The sequence below is a fragment of the Xiphophorus couchianus genome, chromosome 16 (assembly GCF_001444195.1).
Source record: "Xiphophorus couchianus chromosome 16, X_couchianus-1.0, whole genome shotgun sequence".
In the NCBI taxonomy this organism is placed as follows: Eukaryota; Metazoa; Chordata; class Actinopteri; order Cyprinodontiformes; family Poeciliidae; genus Xiphophorus; species Xiphophorus couchianus.
Window position 1 is genome coordinate 4,967,977 of NC_040243.1, and position 20,237 is coordinate 4,988,213.

General features: G+C 40.0%; 2 protein-coding genes across 5 annotated transcripts; one reads left to right on the top strand and one right to left on the bottom strand.

Moving 5' to 3' along the window:
- Positions 1 to 971: 971 nt before the first annotated feature.
- On the bottom strand, positions 972 to 5,752 carry asb16 (ankyrin repeat and SOCS box containing 16). 4 transcript variants are annotated; one of them, XM_028043131.1, is made up of 8 exons: positions 5,483 to 5,752; positions 5,133 to 5,157; positions 4,654 to 4,940; positions 4,311 to 4,578; positions 2,503 to 2,911; positions 2,325 to 2,408; positions 1,260 to 1,364; positions 972 to 1,191 (listed from the first exon to the last, which is right to left on the bottom strand). In XM_028043131.1, exons 3-8 carry the CDS (start codon positions 4,877 to 4,879, stop codon positions 997 to 999), a joined length of 1,287 nt encoding a protein of 428 aa, XP_027898932.1. In that variant the 5' UTR covers positions 4,880 to 4,940; positions 5,133 to 5,157; positions 5,483 to 5,752; the 3' UTR covers positions 972 to 996. The 4 variants fall into 4 exon arrangements, with proteins under 4 accessions (XP_027898932.1, XP_027898930.1, XP_027898929.1 ...); XM_028043129.1 differs by having other exon boundaries at positions 4,654 to 4,996; XM_028043128.1 differs by lacking the exon at positions 5,483 to 5,752 and having other exon boundaries at positions 4,654 to 4,996; positions 5,133 to 5,456.
- Positions 5,753 to 5,857: 105 nt separating this feature from the next.
- On the top strand, positions 5,858 to 18,079 carry hrob (homologous recombination factor with OB-fold). The gene is made up of 10 exons (XM_028043127.1): positions 5,858 to 6,078; positions 6,213 to 6,263; positions 6,354 to 7,391; positions 7,471 to 7,554; positions 9,895 to 10,029; positions 11,893 to 12,001; positions 15,445 to 15,530; positions 15,619 to 15,738; positions 15,831 to 16,059; positions 17,746 to 18,079. The coding sequence occupies exons 1-10, from the start codon at positions 6,076 to 6,078 to the stop codon at positions 17,799 to 17,801; spliced, it is 1,911 nt and encodes a 636-aa protein (XP_027898928.1). The 5' UTR covers positions 5,858 to 6,075; the 3' UTR covers positions 17,802 to 18,079.
- The last annotated feature ends 2,158 nt before the right edge of the window (positions 18,080 to 20,237 follow it).

Sequence of the window (20,237 nt, forward strand, 5' to 3'; positions counted from 1 at the left end):
CACAAAAATAATGCTGCCAAACAAATAATTGATAATAAAATGCAGTGAGAACCCTTCAGAAGTTATCCTGCAGTATTTGCAAATGCACACCACTTGAATCTTTTCATATTTTGTCCTTTTACAACCACAAACTTCAATGTAATTTGTGGTTTTCAATACATTAACCCAAAGAAAAATAGTCTTTAAAAATACAGCCAGAGGAAAAGTTTCCATTTTTCTTTTTGTTTCTCAAGCAAAAATCTGAAACGTGTGGCATGCATTTGTATTGACCCAGGCTTATTCTGGTAGCTCTAAACACCACCTAGTGCAGAGGTGTCAAACTCACTTTTTTTTTTTTTTGCCAAATGAAGATCATGAATGCTCTGAAAGGGCCGGTTGTGCCAGAATGTATTGATAAAACCTGTGCACAAATTAATAAAAATCAACGTGTTTGTGCTACTAGTTTGGAAATATTTGCACTTATTTATGACGGTAAGTGCAACTTTTTATTACTCGCTGTATCGATCATGGACTATAATCTGACATCAATTAAGGCTGAGGCAGCCATTTAGCACAAGTAAGAAAGTTTTTGACAATTTCTGAGAAAAATGTGCAATAAACTCCCAATTATGAATTGGCGCAAAAAAGTGCAGGGATTTGTTGATTTTGCGTGAATTTCCATGATAATTCTCAAGAAACTGGAGGGAGTGATCGATATAATTTGGCAGTAAACAGATAAAAACTGCACTGATTTGATTGATAACATGATATTTAAGCAGATTTAGTGTTTAATCTAGAATCTAAAGGGCCACAAAAAAAAAAGCTGTGGCCTTGAGTTTGACACGTGACCTAGTGTGACCAACTCCAACTTTTCAGGCAGCATCTCTTATAAGAACTAAAGAATAATTTACATTTTGAGGAATCAGTGTTATCCACTGCACTACCAAGCAGCCTGCGTGTGACAATTTGGATTTAGAATCAATAGTAATAAGTTTTAAGATGATATGACATCAATATTTATTGGAGTGTCTTGTTGTCACACAGCAGCAGATATTCCCTCACAGAGCCAGGAAGGTTCAGCTCACATACAGCTGAGTGACAGCGGGCTCCTAAATGCTGACGCACAGCACAACGGCAGAGATGCTGCAAGGATCGAGGCTGAGTGCTCCTCTGACGCAGCGAGCGGAGAAACAACAGGTGCTCCTGGGAAAGCTGCAGGCAGAAACAGAGACATGAGAGCAAACGACAAGAGAGCGGATTTAACACCTCAGAGAGCTCACCGTGTCAGGAGGCAGGGAGTCTGACCAATCACAGGGCGGGATGGATGTATACGAGTTCAGCATCACGCCCAGAACATCAGGATACAAGGCCAGCTGTTTCAGCATCTGGAACGGATCAAAGTTCAGTTAATTCATAAACCTGACACAGCACCAGAGGAGGTAAATAAACCCTATTTATTTCTGTAAATATGGAATTTTTTTTTAGTCAGCCAAATAAGGGGAACAATCTGTTTCTTTGTAAAGCTTTTTTAATTCTTTATTTTTTCAGAAATAAATTTACAACTTAAAGGGGCAGAATTACGTATTTTCCAGTCACATTGTCATTTTACAGCACAATCAAGTAACTATGTTACCTTGAGATGCTATAGAAATACTGTAGATATCAAATATGACTTAAAGGAAATTTGATTTAATAATTTATCGCCTTGAAATTGGGAATCTGTCTCTTTAAGAATCTCCTGCTCTTTCTGAAACTCTGCCCTCAGGAAGTCATCACAACATGGCTCCTCTATTAACCCTTAAACAATGTTTTAACCAGCGTTGCAGAAAGAAGTAGCTGGTATAATAAGCAGATGCGCAGTTGCGGCTGGCTAGTCTGAAGGAGCTGAGATGGGGAGATGCTTGGGAAGGGTTGCTCTAAGAGGCAGAAACTTTTGGGCATTCCCAAAAACATACCAATGGTCCACCCCTGAATGCCACACAGCCTCCAACAATTAGCACCAGTTGGATCATAATGTGGTTTTTGCTTTGGTGTTTTAAAAAAGCAGGGTTGCCAATAAAGTTTTAACAACTTAAAATAAGTTATTTGTTAATTTATCTGTAATATATGGACACAAAACTGGTTTTAGAGTTTCATAATATAATCCAAAAAAGGAAACTGATGAAGCAGTAGACTCAGAAAGTTTGGAGTTTGGAGAACTGTCAGTCTTCAATCTGAAGGAATAAAAGATGATTTGAGAGTTTTTAAGAATCACAAGCAAAGGTCTAAATTTTTATTTAGTTTTTCATGAAAATAAAAAGCAGAGATGCATATTTGTGTGTATATCAGCTCAGTGTCGGTTAAACCTTTGGTGAAACAGGTTTTGCTCCATAGTTCAGAAGGGATCGTGCTATAGCTTCAGATTGCTGAGTTGGGTAATCTTCCACAACCTTAAAAAACAACAACAAAAACAGTGCTTATGCTGCTTTCTGCCTTAAAATTAGTATCTATCTCATCCCTGCTGTTATGCAAACAGTCTGGTACCTGCAGCAGACAATCCATTGGTGTGTATCCTGCACAGTTCTCAACATCAGCCTTCGCTCCATGCTGCAGGAGGACGTCTACAATCCTGCAGCAGCAGTTTGCGCAGGCGTTATGCAGCGGGGTGTGTTGCTTCCTGCCTGCAGTTTGGGGATTAGCTCCTGCATCCAGCAGCTTCTGGCTCACACGGAGGTATCTCCCAGCTTCGGACGGCCTCTCGGCTCCAGAGCAAGCAGCATTCAGGGGGGTCTCCCCCTCTCGATTGGTGGCTAAAACATCGGCGCCGTGGCTGAGGAAGAGCTGGACGTGCTCCTCCAGGCCTCGCTGAGCAGCCACATGCAGAGGGGTGAGCCTCGACTCCCGGCTCCGCACGTTGATGTCTGCGCCTCCTTCTAAAAGCAGCTCAGCACAGCTGGGAAACAGTCAAATCCTGATTATCTATGCATTAGAGTTTTTCTTAACATCAGACACAAAAGTGATGCCATATTTGGACATACATGTTTACATGCTCCTGTTTTTATATGGTATAAAAATATGAGACCATAAATCACTTTAAAACTTCCCCCTGCATAACTGACACACATCCTGTGCAATTCAACTTAAAAACAATCAAATATGTTAGGGGAAAGTAAACAAGAAATCTGCACAACAGTAAACATATTTTCTTTGATTCAATTTCGGCGTTCAATCTTCTTGGGATCAGTATCCCACATCTTGATTTGATAAAAAGTTATGAAGTCAAAACTTTCCAAAAATTCTCAAATTTCCTCACATTCATAACTAAAATTTATTAGATGTGAATCAATTTCATTACTTCACCATTTAAACTTTACGTACTTCACATATGAATAATTTTGATTTTCACTTAAGTATCAGATTTTATCTAAAAAATATATATTTTTTACAGGTGTGTAGATTTAACAGCATCTGTATATATTTAGGTTAAAAGGAAACTATAATTTACAGTCCAATCACAAAAACATACTTTTTCCCAGACTTCCTTGCATAATTAATTTCCCACAGTTCTGTTGACGATATATTTCAAACTATAAAGGTCGCTTTACTTTTTATTTACATTAGCTGTCCACTAGGTGGCAGTCTATAGAGTGGCACTAGTATCAAATAAAGTGCATTTTATGTAAGTACATAATCACATACAATCATACAGCTTTTGAAAAGGTGTGTGCCTTACTGATTTCTAAGCATAAACAGGTTAGCTAATGATTTACAGCAGGGATATCAAACTCATTCTGGGCCATATAAAAAATCTGAACGTTCTTAAAGGGGCGGTTGTGCAGGAACGTATTAATAAAACCCACTAAGCTGTTAAAATGTCAATAAATAGCTGTTTGTTTCAGTATTCAATAAGCGCTTCTTAAAATTACATATTGAACATCTTTTCACACTGGTCAGTCCATCCAGGATTTTGTAAATGTTTTTTTTTTTTTTTTGCAGTAAAAATCACAGATTTTGCAGTGCTAATTTAAAAATATTTGTAAGGAATGTTTGTGATATTTGCGCTAATCTATTATGTTAAATGTGACTTTTTACCAATTGCCGTATCAGTCACAGACTAAAACTTGACATCAAGTAAGGCTGACCAACGTTTTTGGCCAATTTTAAGCAATTTTTGCAGTAAAATTCAGAAGAAAATGTGGGGATATGTAGATTTTGTGTGACAAGCTGAAGGGATTAATTGATGTACTTTGGAGTCTAAAGGGTCACATAAACAGCTTCGGTGGGCCAGATTTAGTCCCTAGGCCTTGAGTTTGATGCATGTGATTTACAGTATAAACGGTTTGACCACTCACTGGAATGACTGGGCAGAGGTACAGAGGTGAAGAGGAGCACTGCCATCTGCTGCCAGCACTTCAGGATCTGCTCCATGGGAGAGCAGCAGCTGGACGCAGACAGGGTGGCCGCCTATGCAGGCGTCGTGGAGTGCCGTGTTGCCTCCAGGGTTGGCGTTCACCTCAGCACCACGAAACAGCAGCTCCTCCACACACGCCGTGTGACCCCGGCTGGCAGCCAGGCGTAAGGCCGATGTTTGTTTCACCTTGGAGCTCAGCGTCCACATGCCTGATGAAAGCAGCAGCGTTACTGGCACTGCTAGCACTTAAATTAACAATATAAACTAAAATCTCTGGGGCATACCCATTTCTGGAGCCCACACCATCTCCTCATGCACCGTCTCCATCAGGGCATTGACCATTGCAGGATCTTTCAGCACAGCGTAGACTCCCTTTATGTCTCCGCACATGAAGGTGTTGTGGATGCTGGTGTCTCTGCAGTGGATCTGGGGTGGAGGGGCTCTGACCTCTTGGAGCCGCTGCTGCCTGGGAGGGAGTCTGGGGGCCCGAGGCAGCGGAGGCCGGATCATGGCTCTCTTATGAGCCAAAGCTCGCCGTTCATCCTCCCAGTCCTGGACCTCCTGCTCCAGTCTGAGAGAGCGTAGTGAGGTAGAGGAGAATGGAAATGTGTCCTTGGACATAACACCCTACAATCAATCCCATAAAGTAAAACCAATGAGATCATGGCAAGCAAACAGAAGATATTAACTTTATTCAAACCTCGTGTGTATAAGAAATTAGCAGTATTGCTTATAGAAATGTCAGCAAAGAGCTTTCACTCACCCTCTGATGGAAGTGCCTCAAGTTTCTATGGAATCCAAACAAATATAAAGCAATTTACAAAAACTGAACCCATTTCTGTTTCAAGTTAAGCTCATAAGAAAAAAAAATCTTCTGAATCAAATGCCCTTCATTTGTGCCCAGTCACAAGATAACTGCTCAAATAAGTTCTACACTGGATATTTTTAGATCAGAATGCAAACTGATACTCGCACTATTTGATGTCACCACTAGATGGCAGCATTAGCCTTACGTTTACCTCCAGTAAAAAGCAAAGAGCACAGATGTTGACATCTAATACACCACACAGAGGACTAGATGAGCTGGACTGAGTGATTCATAAAGCAGCTTACCGTTATTACTTATTCATTTGTTTACTTCGGGCTGGAAAAAATAAATAAAAGAAGAGTAAAATAAGACGTGACAGCAATAACGATTGTCATCAAGTAAAAAGCTAACACCTAATAATTAGAAATTCCGAAATACCGAACAATTAAAAAAAAATTACGCTCCTTATATTCGGAAACGACGGGATTTTCAGATTTATTATTTGTTGACAGAAGTTCTGTGCTCTTAAAAGTTTGCGCTTAAAAATGAACAGAAAGTACTCTAGATGTTTACTCTAGATGTTAGATAAGCTTTTATAGCTAACCGACGCTACCTTACGGAGCAGAGAACGCTCTTGACCGACGTCAACTGAACGCGCGAGTGATCGTTACGTCAGCACGTTGTGTTCGAACGTATCGGCGGGGTACCAAGAAGCAGCAAACTGAAGGAAAGTTGCCTCCTGGTCGACCCTGTTTAGTAATGTAAAAAAAAAAGAAGTGTTGGGGAGAAAAACGACTCTTTTATTATCTGTCCTTTATTGAATGGCATTTGATTTCAGTTTGGTGTATTTATCTGAACTCAACAGACTCGGCTTTTATCGTGATATTCCTTGACTGCCATGGTGAGTTATGCTCCATCAATCTGAGCAGCTAACTGAGTTAACAACAATGCTAGTGGATATTTTACGTTTGTTAAACCCGTCCCTTGTTATTTCTTGTGCTTGAAGACGTTAAATCGCTGGACTCTCTGTTACAGACCTGCAAACTGAGAGGCCTGTTCAGCCTGGACGAGGACTTTGATGATGAGGTAACACACCTGATTCATGTGTCTGATTATCGCAGTGTCCTTTTTCCATTCGGTGATCTGCTGACCTCAGTTTGCTTCCTGTTGTCCCAGGATGTGCTGGGGACAGACTGGAGCCCCTGCTCGGTGGCAGGGCCATCCAAAGCGGCAGCTGCCGTGTCATCCTGCAGCCTGCGGGCTTCTTCTGTTTCTCACAGAGACCAGGAGAAAACGTGCCATCAGCCAACGGGAGAGAAACTGGCTGAACTGTGCAATGGCGCGGTGTCAGGGAGCGCCATGCACAGTGGTGCTGCACAAACTGTTGCTCAGGGGTTGAGGCAGATGTCCTCGTCCTCCGCGTCCTCTAACACAGCCTGCACAGCTCAGGATGATTTTGATGACTGGGACGTTGACCTGGCAGACCTGGATGAATGTGACAGCCAAACAAGGCAACTTCCTACGGCTGCGCAAGCTGAGCCTCCGTCTTCAGTGAAAACACTGAGACCTTCTACTTATGTCACAATCCAAATGCCTCCTCCTCGGAGCCTGCGGGACACTTCTAGCTACTGTAGTTCTATTGCAGCTCCACAGAGTCTTTCTTCTGCACATCTGCAGCCTCCGAGTACCAGTCTTACTTCATTCCCTGCAGCTCCTCCACAGACTCCCAGCAGCTTTTCCAGGATACCTGCCATTTCCCCGGCACCCAGCAGCTTTTCCAGGACTCCTGCCGTTTCCCCGGCACCCAGCAGCTTTTCCAGGATACCTGCCGTTTCCCCGGCACCCAGCAGCTTTTCCAGGATACCTGCCGTTTCCCCGGCACCCAGCAGCTTTTCCAGGATACCTGCCGTTTCCCCGGCACCCAGCAGCTTTTCCAGGACTCCCAGCCATCCTCAGCAGCTACAGAAGCCGTGGATGACTCCACAAGCCGCCTCTCAGGCTCGGAGTCTCTTTAATACGGTCTCCCCGGGACCTCCCGCCTCTGTGAACTCCTCCGTCTTGAGTCCACATCCTCTGCACACACCGGTCCTCACCAACCGCCTGGTCCAGCTGGTGTCTGCGTCCAGCAAGCTTCCCAGGAAGAGGCAGCGCTCCGAGGCGCACCAGCCCCAAACGAGACGCTTCCCTGGTCCTGCAGGACTGCTGCCTCAGCAGGTTGGATCCTTTCCTGATTTTTTTGTTTTTGTTTTTCATAACTTGTATTTTTAAAGACTTATTTTGTCACTCCTCTCAGCCTCAGGGGCGGAATCTGGACGAGATCGTGGTTTCCGTTCCCAACACTCCTTCTCATGGGGCTGTGGCTCGACTGCCAAGTCAGGTAAAGAAAACCCCACAGGCAACCCACCGGACACATCAATACAAAAAGCAAACAACTTTTAAATAACTCGTGTTGCAGAAAATGAAAACTATTCCCTCAAACTAACAGAATTAAACATTTTTCTCCAGCTTGCAAATATTCCCACTAGAGGAAACCCAAATCTCACACCATTTAGAAATTTAATTAAGTTGATTTTGGATTAATGTTCTTTTTAGCGCCTTATAAATAAAAGAAGTAATTGCAGCAGATATAATTTGGTCAGTGTTTACAATGGGGCATGATCAGATTTTCAATCTTTGCTGTAATTTATTGCTTAAATCTGTAGAGTAGAGCTGCACTAATAAGGCTTTTACAGATTTTGAATCCTTACAAATATAAACTTCTATGTTTTGACTTGGTTTTATATTAAATGCTACAAATTTTGACCATAAAAGATTGGAGTTTGTAGAAATGGGAAAAGTGGTTAAGGATGAAAACTCATGTTTCATGTTTACCATGGAAACCTGTCAGGCTATAACCTGGATTAAAATCAGCAAATGAGTTCTGGTGACTAATGCAGACTTGTTTCTAAATTTGGTTTTTAGGGTTGCCATGCTTGGGTTTGATCTGCATCATTTATTGTTTTCCCTCATAGATTAATAACCACAACAAAAATGCATTCAGCATCAAAATTATTTAAAATATGCTTCAGAGAGTCTGTGTCTCTTTGGATATATATATTTTCCTTTAGGGTGTTTGTCAAACTTTCTTTATCGCCAACCGCTGAATGACTGCTGCACGCTTTCATTGCATTCTGGGAAATTGCTGCTTTTAAGTTGTTTTTCTCCTCTGTCACAGCTGCTGGTCTGTTGTTTTTCCCCATCATTAGTGGTAGCCTGTGTCCTCGCTCTGCACGACACGACGGCGGCCTTCCCCTCTGACTGATTAAGAACATTTTCTTCCTCTTTACAACACAGAGGATGTAAACAAAACTGATTTTTTAAATTTTTTTTTTTTTTTCTAACCGATTCCTAACTTGTCCAGTTCCTGGTTCTGGTTTGCAGAACAGGGCTGTTTGGTTAGTCAGATTTCATTTCCATGTACAGTTTTGGCCTCTAGCTGTAATGAAGTTAAGAGTGCTGCTTTGTGTTTCACTGCTGAGTCATTACGCATTTTTATTATATAAATTTTTCTCTATCTTCAAGGCTGTCCTGTGTTTACTCAAACCAAGGGGATACATTTTTCAGTTCTATTGCTTTCAGGGTTTAATGAGAATAATAATAAGACAAAAAAAGAATCTTGCTTAATTTATTTTTAGTCCCACAGGCCAGTGGTTCTGAACAGAAACAGTTTTAAGATTCTGACTGATTAACTGGATCGCAGTTTTAGTTATTCTGATTGGTGAATTTTTTCTGACTGTATCAGTTGTGATAAATCCAATTTATTTCTCTCTCTCTTTCTATCATTTTGATGCTTCCAACTCTTTTAGCATCTGCGACAAATATCTGCCTCAGTTGGGGGTTTACTGTAGTGAGATTCAGCCAACAAGAATTAATATATTATTAGCAAATAAAATGAATTGGTGACAGTGGAACTTCTAACCATCCTTTGCACACTGAGATATTTGATATTTTGGGCTAAATACAAATCCATACCACACTTTGAAGGGAACATATTGTGCAAAATTCACCTTTTGCACATTTTTATACTTCAATTTGTGTTTTTACTGCTTAAAGAAACAGCCCAAGCACTTAAAATAATAAAATAAAATGATTTTTGGCAAGAAGTTAATGTTGTTTGGTGTCTGAAAAATGAGCCATTTCAAAATCCTTTGGTATGTAAAGTCACAAATCAGCAGGCACTGCTCGTCACCTGGCAACCCCGGCAAAGCATAACCCGTTACCTAGCAACCCAGACTGAGCTCCAAGCACATTTGATCAGCTGGTTTTACCGCTCCATGTGCTTTACAATGTCTGCTGGAACATACCATCCAGAAACCACTTGCTGCAATCTTGTTGGTTGTTCAGGAGGCTCCACTTCTGCTTTTCAAGGATGTACTGTTGTATACTTGGAGGGCGTGGCCAGCAGCAGCTAATTTGGATTTAAAGTGACAGGAGGCCCTAAAGTAGCTCATTCTGTTATTATCTAAGAGTGATTTTGTGCAAAAGAAACTGTAATGAACATGTTCCAAGCTGCCCATAGACCCATCCTAACCTGTTCATGATAGCATAATAGGTCACCTTTAACAGTTTTGCACCTCTACACCATCTGAAAGTTGGAAAACCTTCAGATTTACAAATACTTCTGAAAGGCACTGAATGTGTAGCAGCATTAAGGACGCCGTCCCATCTGTCGTTTCAGTGTTCCAGCTCACAGTCTGAGGAAGAGGAGTTCAGCGGCCGCGCCTGGGCGGCGATGAAGGCTGAGATGGGACTGGATGAGAGGAATCCGTCGTGCTTCCTGCACACCTACAGCGTCGTCATGGTGCTCCGAAAGGTAGCGGACTCCTGTCAGCGCTGCCGAGTATTTAGGTCAAGCACTTTTTAACAATGATTCATCATCTTATAATAACAGCCTGTGTGACTGCTGGGGGTCTATTGGCATAATCAAGACAAACGGCGGCGCGGCTCTTGAGGTGTTTTATGATTATAAAAAGTATGATCACTAATCAGTCATACTAATAGGGACTCTGCTGCGGCTCTGTTCCCTCTGTGGGTAGAAACCACTGGAGGCTGCGTCTGTGAATCTGAGCGCACACGTTGGCCTCTGCAGCGGCCTTCGTGCGCCGTTCGCATGCGAGTACAGAGTCACTGGGAGGACGCCGGCTGAGCTTGATGAGGTTAAGCTCCTCACAATAATATCAGCTTCCCAAAATCTGTGTTTGCATCACTGAGCAAATTAGCGCTCAGCTTGAGCTTGTTTCATCTAATGAAGTGGAAAGAGAGGATCATCCCAGCGGTAAATCCTGCTCAGATCTGCGAATTTATATCAGGACATCCTTATAGCTGCTGTTTGTGTTAATGAATCAACAGTGAAAGCAGTGATATTTAAGGCCGAGGTGATTAAGATGCTCACTCTTAAGGAGATGAAAGCAGGAGGAATTAAAGGGACGGTTTTCCTTGCAAACAATTTGTCACACTGACAAAACCTCTCAGCGTAAATATGAAGTAAATAAAGCCGCAGCAGCACCTGAAAGCTGCAGCGTGAGGAAATGTTGAGTCAAATCAATCACACGCTTCTGAACTTACAAATGTGTCTTAGCTCTGATCAAGGAAAGGAATTACGAGAACGCAGACTCAAAATAATTTCAGCTACTTTAATTAATCGGCAGATGAGATGGTGAGAAATCTGCTCTCGCTTTTTATATCTTAACAAATAGCATGAACTTTGATGCCATTTAATCTAACAGATATTAAGATATAGTTGCATAATGAGAATTATAATGTTACTTATGGGCAATGTAGACTGTTGAAATATTTTGTGGTACTAAAAAACTCTATTCATTATTTTTTAGTCTGTGACTGCATGACACAGCATTCATAGCGCAAAAACATAAATATTTCTCTCAAAAAATATTCCCATTTGCACTGTTTACTGAAAAAAGTGTGATTTATTTTATTCTAAACTGCACACTCATATTTTCAAATTTATTGATATTTATTGATTCTCTCCTGGAGCAAACTGTAAGAAAAACAGCACAAATAAAATTTCTGATCATTTTTTATTTATTGTCAGTAACTGAAATCTATCATGATTGCAATAAATTAAAATTCTTATACATTTTCCACAATAAATAATAAACTATGCAATAAATCCCCAATCCTACATAATCAGTTGTTAAAAGCTTTAACTGTTTATTATGGAAATTACATGACTGCTGCTGTGTTTTACAGCAATTATAGCCCCACAAACACTAATACTGCTCTGTAAAAACATTCTTGTTTCTGACAAGCTTCTTTTGGACACAAGTCACAAATAAATGCGATTTTTTAAATTTATTTTTTTATAAACTGGATTTAATCTTATGTAACCTTTACAGATATGCTACACTTATCTTCAAATTTATTAATGGTTTCTTTGAACAAACAGTGAATAAAATAATAAAACTAACAATCCCTGACATTGCAAACAGTTTTAAACATTCTTAACTGGAATTTATTATCACGACGATAAATTATAAACTAAACATAACTAAAATTTGAATTATCCTGGTTTCTAAAAGCCTTTTTAGGGTTGTACAACACACATGCAACATGCAATATTTACAGTATGGGAACAGGAAACATTAACCTGCCTTCTTTTTAAAGTCTTAAGGAAAAAGAAAGTTAAAATGTTTGATTTTTCTTCTTGTCCAATCAGGCTGCTCTAAAACAACTACCCAGAAACAAAGTGCCCAACATGGCCGTCCTGCTGAAGAGCATCATCCACACGAATGCCGACGCTAAGGCTGTTTTTAAAGACCCAACAGGTAAAACGCATGGAAATATATATCATATCATAAACATGATAGAACACCTGTTACAAACATGAAGGAGTTTTCATGAATGTGTCTGACTGTCATTTAGTAAACAATGAGCCTTTTAATGAAAATTTGCATTAAACATTTCATTACAAGTTTATTAAGTGTCAACTTATCATTATTTTGTAAATAATTACATGTTTATACAAAGTTACATTAAATGTGTCATTATGTTCCAAATGACACTTCATGACAAAGTTGTAAGCATTCATGAAGACTCCTTCATGTTTATGACCGTTATGTAAGGTATAAGTCTGTAATGTTAGTCTTATAACATTACTTCAAATAAAGTGTTACCAAACACATTATAAATCGTATCAGGAGTTTATATGAAATGTGAAACATGTTATTTTGGGTGTTGTTGAATCTGGAGAAACACTGAAAAACACTCATTCCGGTTTAAAAGAAAGAGAGAAGAGATTTCAACCCACAGAGAGAGCAGCGAGATGTTTTTTCTTCTTTTTTCCCCCCACTTTTGACATTTTCTCTTGGAGCATTGGCCTCGCTCCACGTGGCATTGGCAGCAAAAGTTCAGCTGCTATAACAAGCGTGGCTGCACACACACTCATGCATGCAGGGCACATGCAGGCCAGTCCACATGTGTCCCATGTCTGGAGCAGGAAGCTTCCTAATGTCCTGAACTTGTCCCCTCTCCTGCTCCGTCCAACTCCTTCCTCTGATCCAACGCAGAGTCTGTTGCCATGGGCTCCTGAGCGCTGCCGCATACGGTGGAGCTGATTATCAGCAGGAGTGGATGTTTTTCAGCTCTAGACTTAAGTGCCTATTAGTGATTCAGTTATAGTGGACCGGCGTCGGTGGTGGGTGGGTATTAGGTGCTTCTGACACCAAGAGTGACTGTTCCTCTCCGTAATGAGCCTCCCGCCCACTGGAAGCTCTGCAGCTTGTTTCCAGAAGAGCCGCAACATTTTCTCACTCCTACAATCTGATTTCTAATAGTAGGATTGTAATTCTCAGTTTTTAACTAAATAACATCTCGGCGCCTTCAGCTGCACAAAGTATCATTGTGGAAGTGGAAAGTAACAGCTTGTGTAGATCAATGAAGTTAAAATATGAGAAAAATGTTGAGAAAGTATTTTTTTTTCAGATCTTTGCTTTGTTTTGACACGCTTAAATTTTGTTTTTATATTTTAATATCAGACAAATTAACCCAGGTAAAAACAAAATGCAATTTTGAAATTATTACTTCATGGATTAACTGAGGCCCGATTACATCCAGACCCATAAAAGCAAGAAATCCTCAGGTAGTACCGGCATGACAACATGAAGTAGGCTAAAAGAAATTTAGAGTAGGGCTGCAAATGACGATTATTCTGATGATTAATCTGATAGAAATTGGCACATTCTGTAGATTGTTTTATTTAACTACCTAAGCCACTTTTAAACAATGTTAGAAATACATTTAAAGATGCGAATAAACATATGAATTTCTTTTAAAATAAGAGAAGCATTTTACTGCCTAAAATGCAATAACACAGCATTCCTTTATTGATTATCTGCAGCACATGCCAAACTCGAGGCTCGTGGGCCAAATCCGGCCCACCGTAGCTTTTTATGTGGCCATCTAGATTCTAGACTGAACACCAAGTGTGATTAAATATTGCTATCAATCAAATCCGTGCAGTTTTTATGCGTTTTCACCAAATTATATCAATCCAACACCGTCCCTCCAGTTTCTTGAGAATTATTGTGGGAATTCACGTAAAATCAACAAATCACCGCACTTTTTAGCGCTAATGCATAGTTGGGAGTCTATGGCAGATTTTTCTTTTCCTGCTGTTATTTTTCTCTAGAGGTGATATTTAAAGTATAGTCTTGTCATTCCTGAAGTGCTGTAAAACACTTTCTTCAGGGTGGCTAGAGGAAATCCAAATGTCCACCCCACTTGCTCTGGATCTTTGCTGAGATTTTCCACCCAGCAGCCAAGAAAAGTAAAATCTGAGATAGATCAGCTGGTGAAAAAGCAAATCTTCCTGAGCTTTCCCAGCAGGAGAGCAGCTGCTCCTTCTTATTTCTGTTCTCCACACTGTGATCCCGTCTCTCACCTCAGTCTGCTGGATATGTTGTATCTATGCATCTAGGCTGTAATTCTCAGTCATTGAGGAGCTGAAGTGTTTCAGAAAGGTATTTCCACAAGCCTGTTTTCTAATAAAATCCTCATTTTAGAGCAACTGTTCAATTGAAAATGTCCCGCTGTGAAAAGCCGTCAGCAGCACTTATTGTAAAGGCCAGAAACAATTTGTCAGACTGTTTTTCTGAACTTTTTTGTCTTAATGCATGAAATTTTCTTTTTATCCCCCCTAAATTTATCCCTATTTCTAAAGTTTAATATTTGTGTTGTGCTTGTGTGGCTGAATAAGTATCAGAACAGTAGAATAGATTTATTTTGCATATTATTTTTTCTTCTTGCAGCTCTCTTATCTTTTTACATCTGATTTACATCTTTACAGTTGAAACCAGAAGTTTCTCATCACTGTGGCATTTAACAAATACCACAGGAAAGAGAAAAGCTGAGGTCTGGCTAAACAACAAGTACATTTTAAATTAATAGAATAGGTCTTTAAGGACACATAAAAAGCATTTCAATTGTCTCTTTTAATGCCACTAGTGTGTGTTTTTTTTAGTTATACTTTATTTATTCTTTATTCTGGCATATACGTTTATTTCTACTTGTTTGCTTTCTTTTCCTCCATTTGTTGTCCACTTCTTCCCAAATATATCTCTGACGCTATTTAAATCAGAGAACAGAAAAATAATGAAAATTATTGTTAAAAGATTAAAAGAGAAAAGCGTATTCTAATCCACATGTTTGTCAATTTAATTTTTGTTGTGACACTAATTCATGATGATCTGTGTTTTGTTTTTGTTTTCAACGTATTTATTTTAATATACTTCCTGATTTTTTGTTTTTTGTTTTATTGCTGCTACTCATTCTGTTATCTGGTTAATTATTTTGTAGATCAATACCCCTTCTTGCTTTTTGCCAGTTTGTAATGTTTGTTTGTTGCATACGCACTAATTGGTGAATTTAAAAAAAGACCTGTGTTCAGATTTAGCTAATTTTCTCTTGATCAGCTCTGATCTTTGATATATTTAGTTCAAATCTGATTCCACCCTCCAATTTGATAGTTATGACAAAATTGTCACTAGTTGTGAATGTAAACACTTCAACTAACAGCATTTTGTTTGAAGAAAAAATCTGAGTGTAAGCTTTGCTTTACAAATTGGAGATGATTGCATTTGAAATTCCTCCATTTATTTAATAATTTCTTTGTTTGATTTAAAGCTGCTGCCTCTATCAAAGCAACGGCAGCACATTTTCCTCTTTTTTTGATCATAAACTTCTTTTGATCTTTTATGATTTGTGGTTAAAGGGGAGATTCAGGGAACGGTGCATCGGCGTCTCTTAGAAGAAAGATGTGAGGAGTTAAAAGCCGGAACTGTGCTGCTCCTCAAGCAGGTGAGACTCGTTAGAAAACGCTTCATATGCCTGACCTGAAACTGATCGCAGCTATTAATAATCAGTTTGGCTTTCTTTTGGTGAACAGGTGGGTGTTTTTTCTCCATCCCATCGCAACCACTACCTGAATGTGACGCCCAACAACCTGCTGCGGATCTACTCTCCTGATGGGGTCTGTTTGTCCACTCAGCTCCCTCCGTTTGTCTTGGTGAGCATAAGCTGGAGTTGGGAACCACAGCAAACCCATAAAATGTTGTTTTAAAACCTTCCTCACAAACCCCGTTTGTCCGCCTCCTACAGGAGCCAACGGTGTCGTCACCGACCCCGGCTCCAGGCGTCTCTCGGGACCCGGTGTCTCGGATGCAGCTGGAGTTTGACGAAGAGGATGACGAAGGGAAAAAGGACAAGAGGCGCGAAAAAGGATGCGCAGAGGGAGGCGAGGCTCCTCGAGTGCTAAGGCTCAGTCAGGGGAACACATCGGTTAACGGCAGCAGGAATCCAGCACAACAGGAACAAGTCTGGGACGAAGGTTGGGCACGGATTATAAAACTCTGAGTTATGGGTGAAAAACAGAAATTTCTGCCTAAACATGATTCTCTAGGTCACCAACAACTAAAGACAAAAAGTTACTTTGGTGTGCTACTTTAAAGTTTTTTCTCTGAGCTGCAGGAAGCCAGTGTAGGAACTTCAGAACTGGGTGATGTGCTCTATCTTCCTGGTTTTAGTCAGAAAACCAGCAGCAGCATTCTGGATCTGATTGATTTTTTAAAATCAGACCTGTAAAGACACTGTTGCAGTAATCAGTGCGACTAAAGATAAACGGACGGATGAGATCTTGCTGAGATTTTGTCCTCCAATCCTGAAAATGTTCTTCAGGTGTCAGAAGGCCAACTTTGTAACTGTCTTTATGTGACTCTGAGTGTTTAGATCCAGATTTCGGGCCTGATCGCTGGTTTCCAGCTGTAATAACTGAAGCTGTGCTTTGACTCTAGGTCAGGGGTCTCAAACTCCAGTCCTCGAGGGCCGCAGTCCTGCAACTTTTAGATGTGCCTCTGCTGCACCACACCTGAATAGAATAATTAGGTCATTAGCAAGGCTGGGAGAACTGATCTACACAAGGAGGAGGTGATTAAGCCATTTCATTCCAGTGTTTTGTACCTGTGGCACATCTAAAAACTGTAGGTCTGCGGCCCTCGAGGACTGGAGTTTGAGACCCCTACTCTAGGTCATGCCTCTTTAGGTCCAAAGACAATAACATCAGTTTTGTTTCTGTTCAGTTGGAGAAAGTTACATCCACACATTTATCTGCTCTAAGCATCTGTCCAGTGATTGGACGGATTCATCGTAATGTAGAGCTGTGTATCGTCCTCGCAGTTATGCTAGCTAATCTTATTTCCTGCTATAACCTCAGCTGGTGAGAAACACAATACAAAGTTTCTTCCTCTGGATTTTTGTTGAGGAAAAACATAAAATGTGATTAATTCCATTAAACATTTTGTAAACGTTAAAATCTATGCTATTCTTCAAAATTAACACATTACAGTTCCAGCCCTAAGAAATATATTTGTGCTGCTCCTAAAAGGTACCAACACTTCATGATGTTACAGATGTAACATCCATCATGCTGAATGTTACATCTGTATGCAAAGACATTGATGCTTGGTATAAATGGGCAACAGCTTTTATACTTCAAACCTTTGCAACATTAATCCAATATTGATCATATATGAGAAATGTATTGTGCAGCCCTAAGTAATTTGCTGGATTTCCAGGTATAAGGTGAGTAATTTACCTGCATTGCTCCAATAATTAAGCTAAACCTGGATGTTTAGAAGCTGGTTGCTTCTCCTCATCTATGCACAGCCTGCAGGTTTCATAGGTTTCATTTCGGTGTGGATTCAGGTGTACAGAATTTGTTCTGTTGTCAGGTATTTTTCTGCCCTCCAGCTCATGCCTGCAGGCTCACGCATGTGGCCGTTTCATCGCAACCACTTCATATGTTGCTGTCTGTAAAACAGCATTTGTGTGAGAAGGTACTGTACATTCATTAACCTTTGAATGTCACAACCTTCAAGCCAAAATATCAGTGCTCATCTTTAACAGCAGTTGCTGCACTATATGAGGAGACATGAAAAACTTTTTTTTCCCCCCTTTCCTCTAATTATTTAATTCCAGAAAACATTGTTGCAGTGCTGTGTCTGCTGTTTGTTTGCAGATGACGACCTGGACGAACTGCTGGGAGAGATACAGGAGGACGCCTACAGCTTTTGACATCAACTTTCCTGTTTTTCTGACATCGCAATCCTAAAAATCACTTTTCAAAGAACTTGAAACTAAATATGTATATTTTATGTTTACGTTTTTTCTTTTTAGTAAGACAATAACGCCTGTATTTAATTTAGTTAACATTCCAGGATAGACTTGTGTATCACTGATTTATGACTTCACTTCAAGAAATTTCACTACATCATCTTTGCTTATATGACAGACAGAAGATTGTTCTGGTAATTGTGCAGCATTAAAGCCGTTTTGTTGCCTGCCTGCTGGTATTTCTTGTTGGTTTTCTTGTATTTTCTTTCTTCTCATGTAATGCAGTGATGTGTCCCCTGACTGTCCCTTCCAGGGGTTCGTTGATGGAGAGGCATTTACTCAGTCCTGTCTGCATCAGGGTGGAGCCTCACTGTGACTAACATGCTCTTGTGGAGGGATTTCCTCCTCACGCTCTGAGTCCTGCACTACGTCTGGCTCACTGTAGCAGATTCAGGTTAATCCTCAGCTGCTTTGTTGTTCCAAGGAAGGAGAAGCAGCTTAAGTGTCCTATTTAATGTTTAAGAGGGAGAGGAAGTTGGATGACAAAATGTGTCTAGTCTGCAGTATATGCTCTTTGTTGGAAGGTGTTTGTACATTTAAACGTCTTCTGTTTGGAGCCAGTGTTTTATGAAAATACAAAGACTTTCAGCCTGAGTCTCAAGGCTGATTACAGATAAGCTCTGTTATTGTCTATATGTTTTAAATGGGTATGAAATCTGAATATTTTCAAGAAAGTTTTCAAAAAGTTAAAGGATATATAGCTGGTTTTATCATTGCATTTCCCACCACAATTATGTTTTTCCATGGAAAACCTCCACTAAATTCCTTGGAATAATATATTTTATTTGTATAACACTTTACTAAACACCGACACTTTAAAAGAAATCAAGTAAAATTACAAATAGAACACCAAGTACATCACACAAAACCATAAAAGAACATTTAAATATGTAGCACATAAAAAGTAACAACATAAGTAAAAATATAAAAACAGGATAATGGTCAGACATTCAAAGCTGAATAAATACATCTTACTGCTGCAACATAATCTTACAATGGATAATTTATGAAAATCCAACTATTTAGGTAAAATTTAGTAGGAGACAATTACTCCACACTAAAAAAATTATTTAATTCAGTTTACTCATGTAGCGCTAATTCATAAGTCAATATACTTTGAAAAAGATCCAATTATACAGTATACATAAACATATAATCCAAAAGACTACTTAGACTGAAACCATTTTCTGACTGAATCAAGGAAATGCTACTTACCCTAAACTTGTCCTTATCTACAGTCGGAGCAATAATGAATAAAGTTATGGTGGATGGGAATTGTTGGTATGAAACCAGAACTTTATCTTCAGTATATTTCTTGCATCATAACCAGCAGAGGGTAGCATTTTACGCTCTCTTTTCTTACAGTTCAGGTCCTGGCAGACCTCGTTAGCCTAAACTGTAACTAGTCCACTTTTATTACACATTTTGTATTGGTGCAGTCAGGTGACACCTTCTAAACAAGTATTTTCTTTGATTTATTGAGATTTGGAATAACAAAAAGAAAGCACATTTATTTCTTTTGTAAACTACTGTGAACTCCCTGAAATAGCTTAAAGAAATCCCACTGACACCAATTACTTTTTAACAAATCCCGGTTTTCCTGTTTGCTTAAATCCAGGGGCTGCGAAATGAAGAGAAAACCTCGATTTCAAAACATTCGTATTTGTAGGGAAGGCCATAATAAACACACTAAGGTCTCTGTTACGGCCCGGCTCAGATGGCCGCAACAAAAAATAGGAAGGACATGACAACCAGAATTATTTTTAAGCCCTTCAGAGGCATTTATTAAAAATGATTGTTTAGGGGATGATGGGCGGCAGCCCAAGTCCTGATACGCCGGCATGTGCGCCCTCGGCCTGGTCCTCTGCTTGGTGCAGACCTCTCAGTCATGGACCGGTTTGGCCCCCACAGGTCTCGGCTCCCAGAACGCATCCCATAGCGTCTGGCTCCGGCTTTGGCCTCGGCTCCACCTCTGGATCTCCTTTACATCTGGGCCTGGATCTTGGGTCTCCATGAGTGGAGCAGCAGCTCCTAAAATATATCCAAGTGGACACTTAATCATAAGCGCCTCCCACAATCGAAGACCTTAATTGAAAAACAATTAACCGGCCGTCACGGTCTCAAAAATGTATATAAGCTGCTTTCACGTTGTAATTATGAGGTCATTATTATGTGAAGCCTTAAAATATGGATTACATTATGACTGCTTTCCTATAACAGGATTTAAAATGAATGAATGAACTCTAAAGGGGGTGAGTGATTGCGTTCTCTAAATGTCAATAAAGAAGTGTATTTCTGTATTTCAGTGTTGCATTAAAGTGTTATTAACTTCCAAAT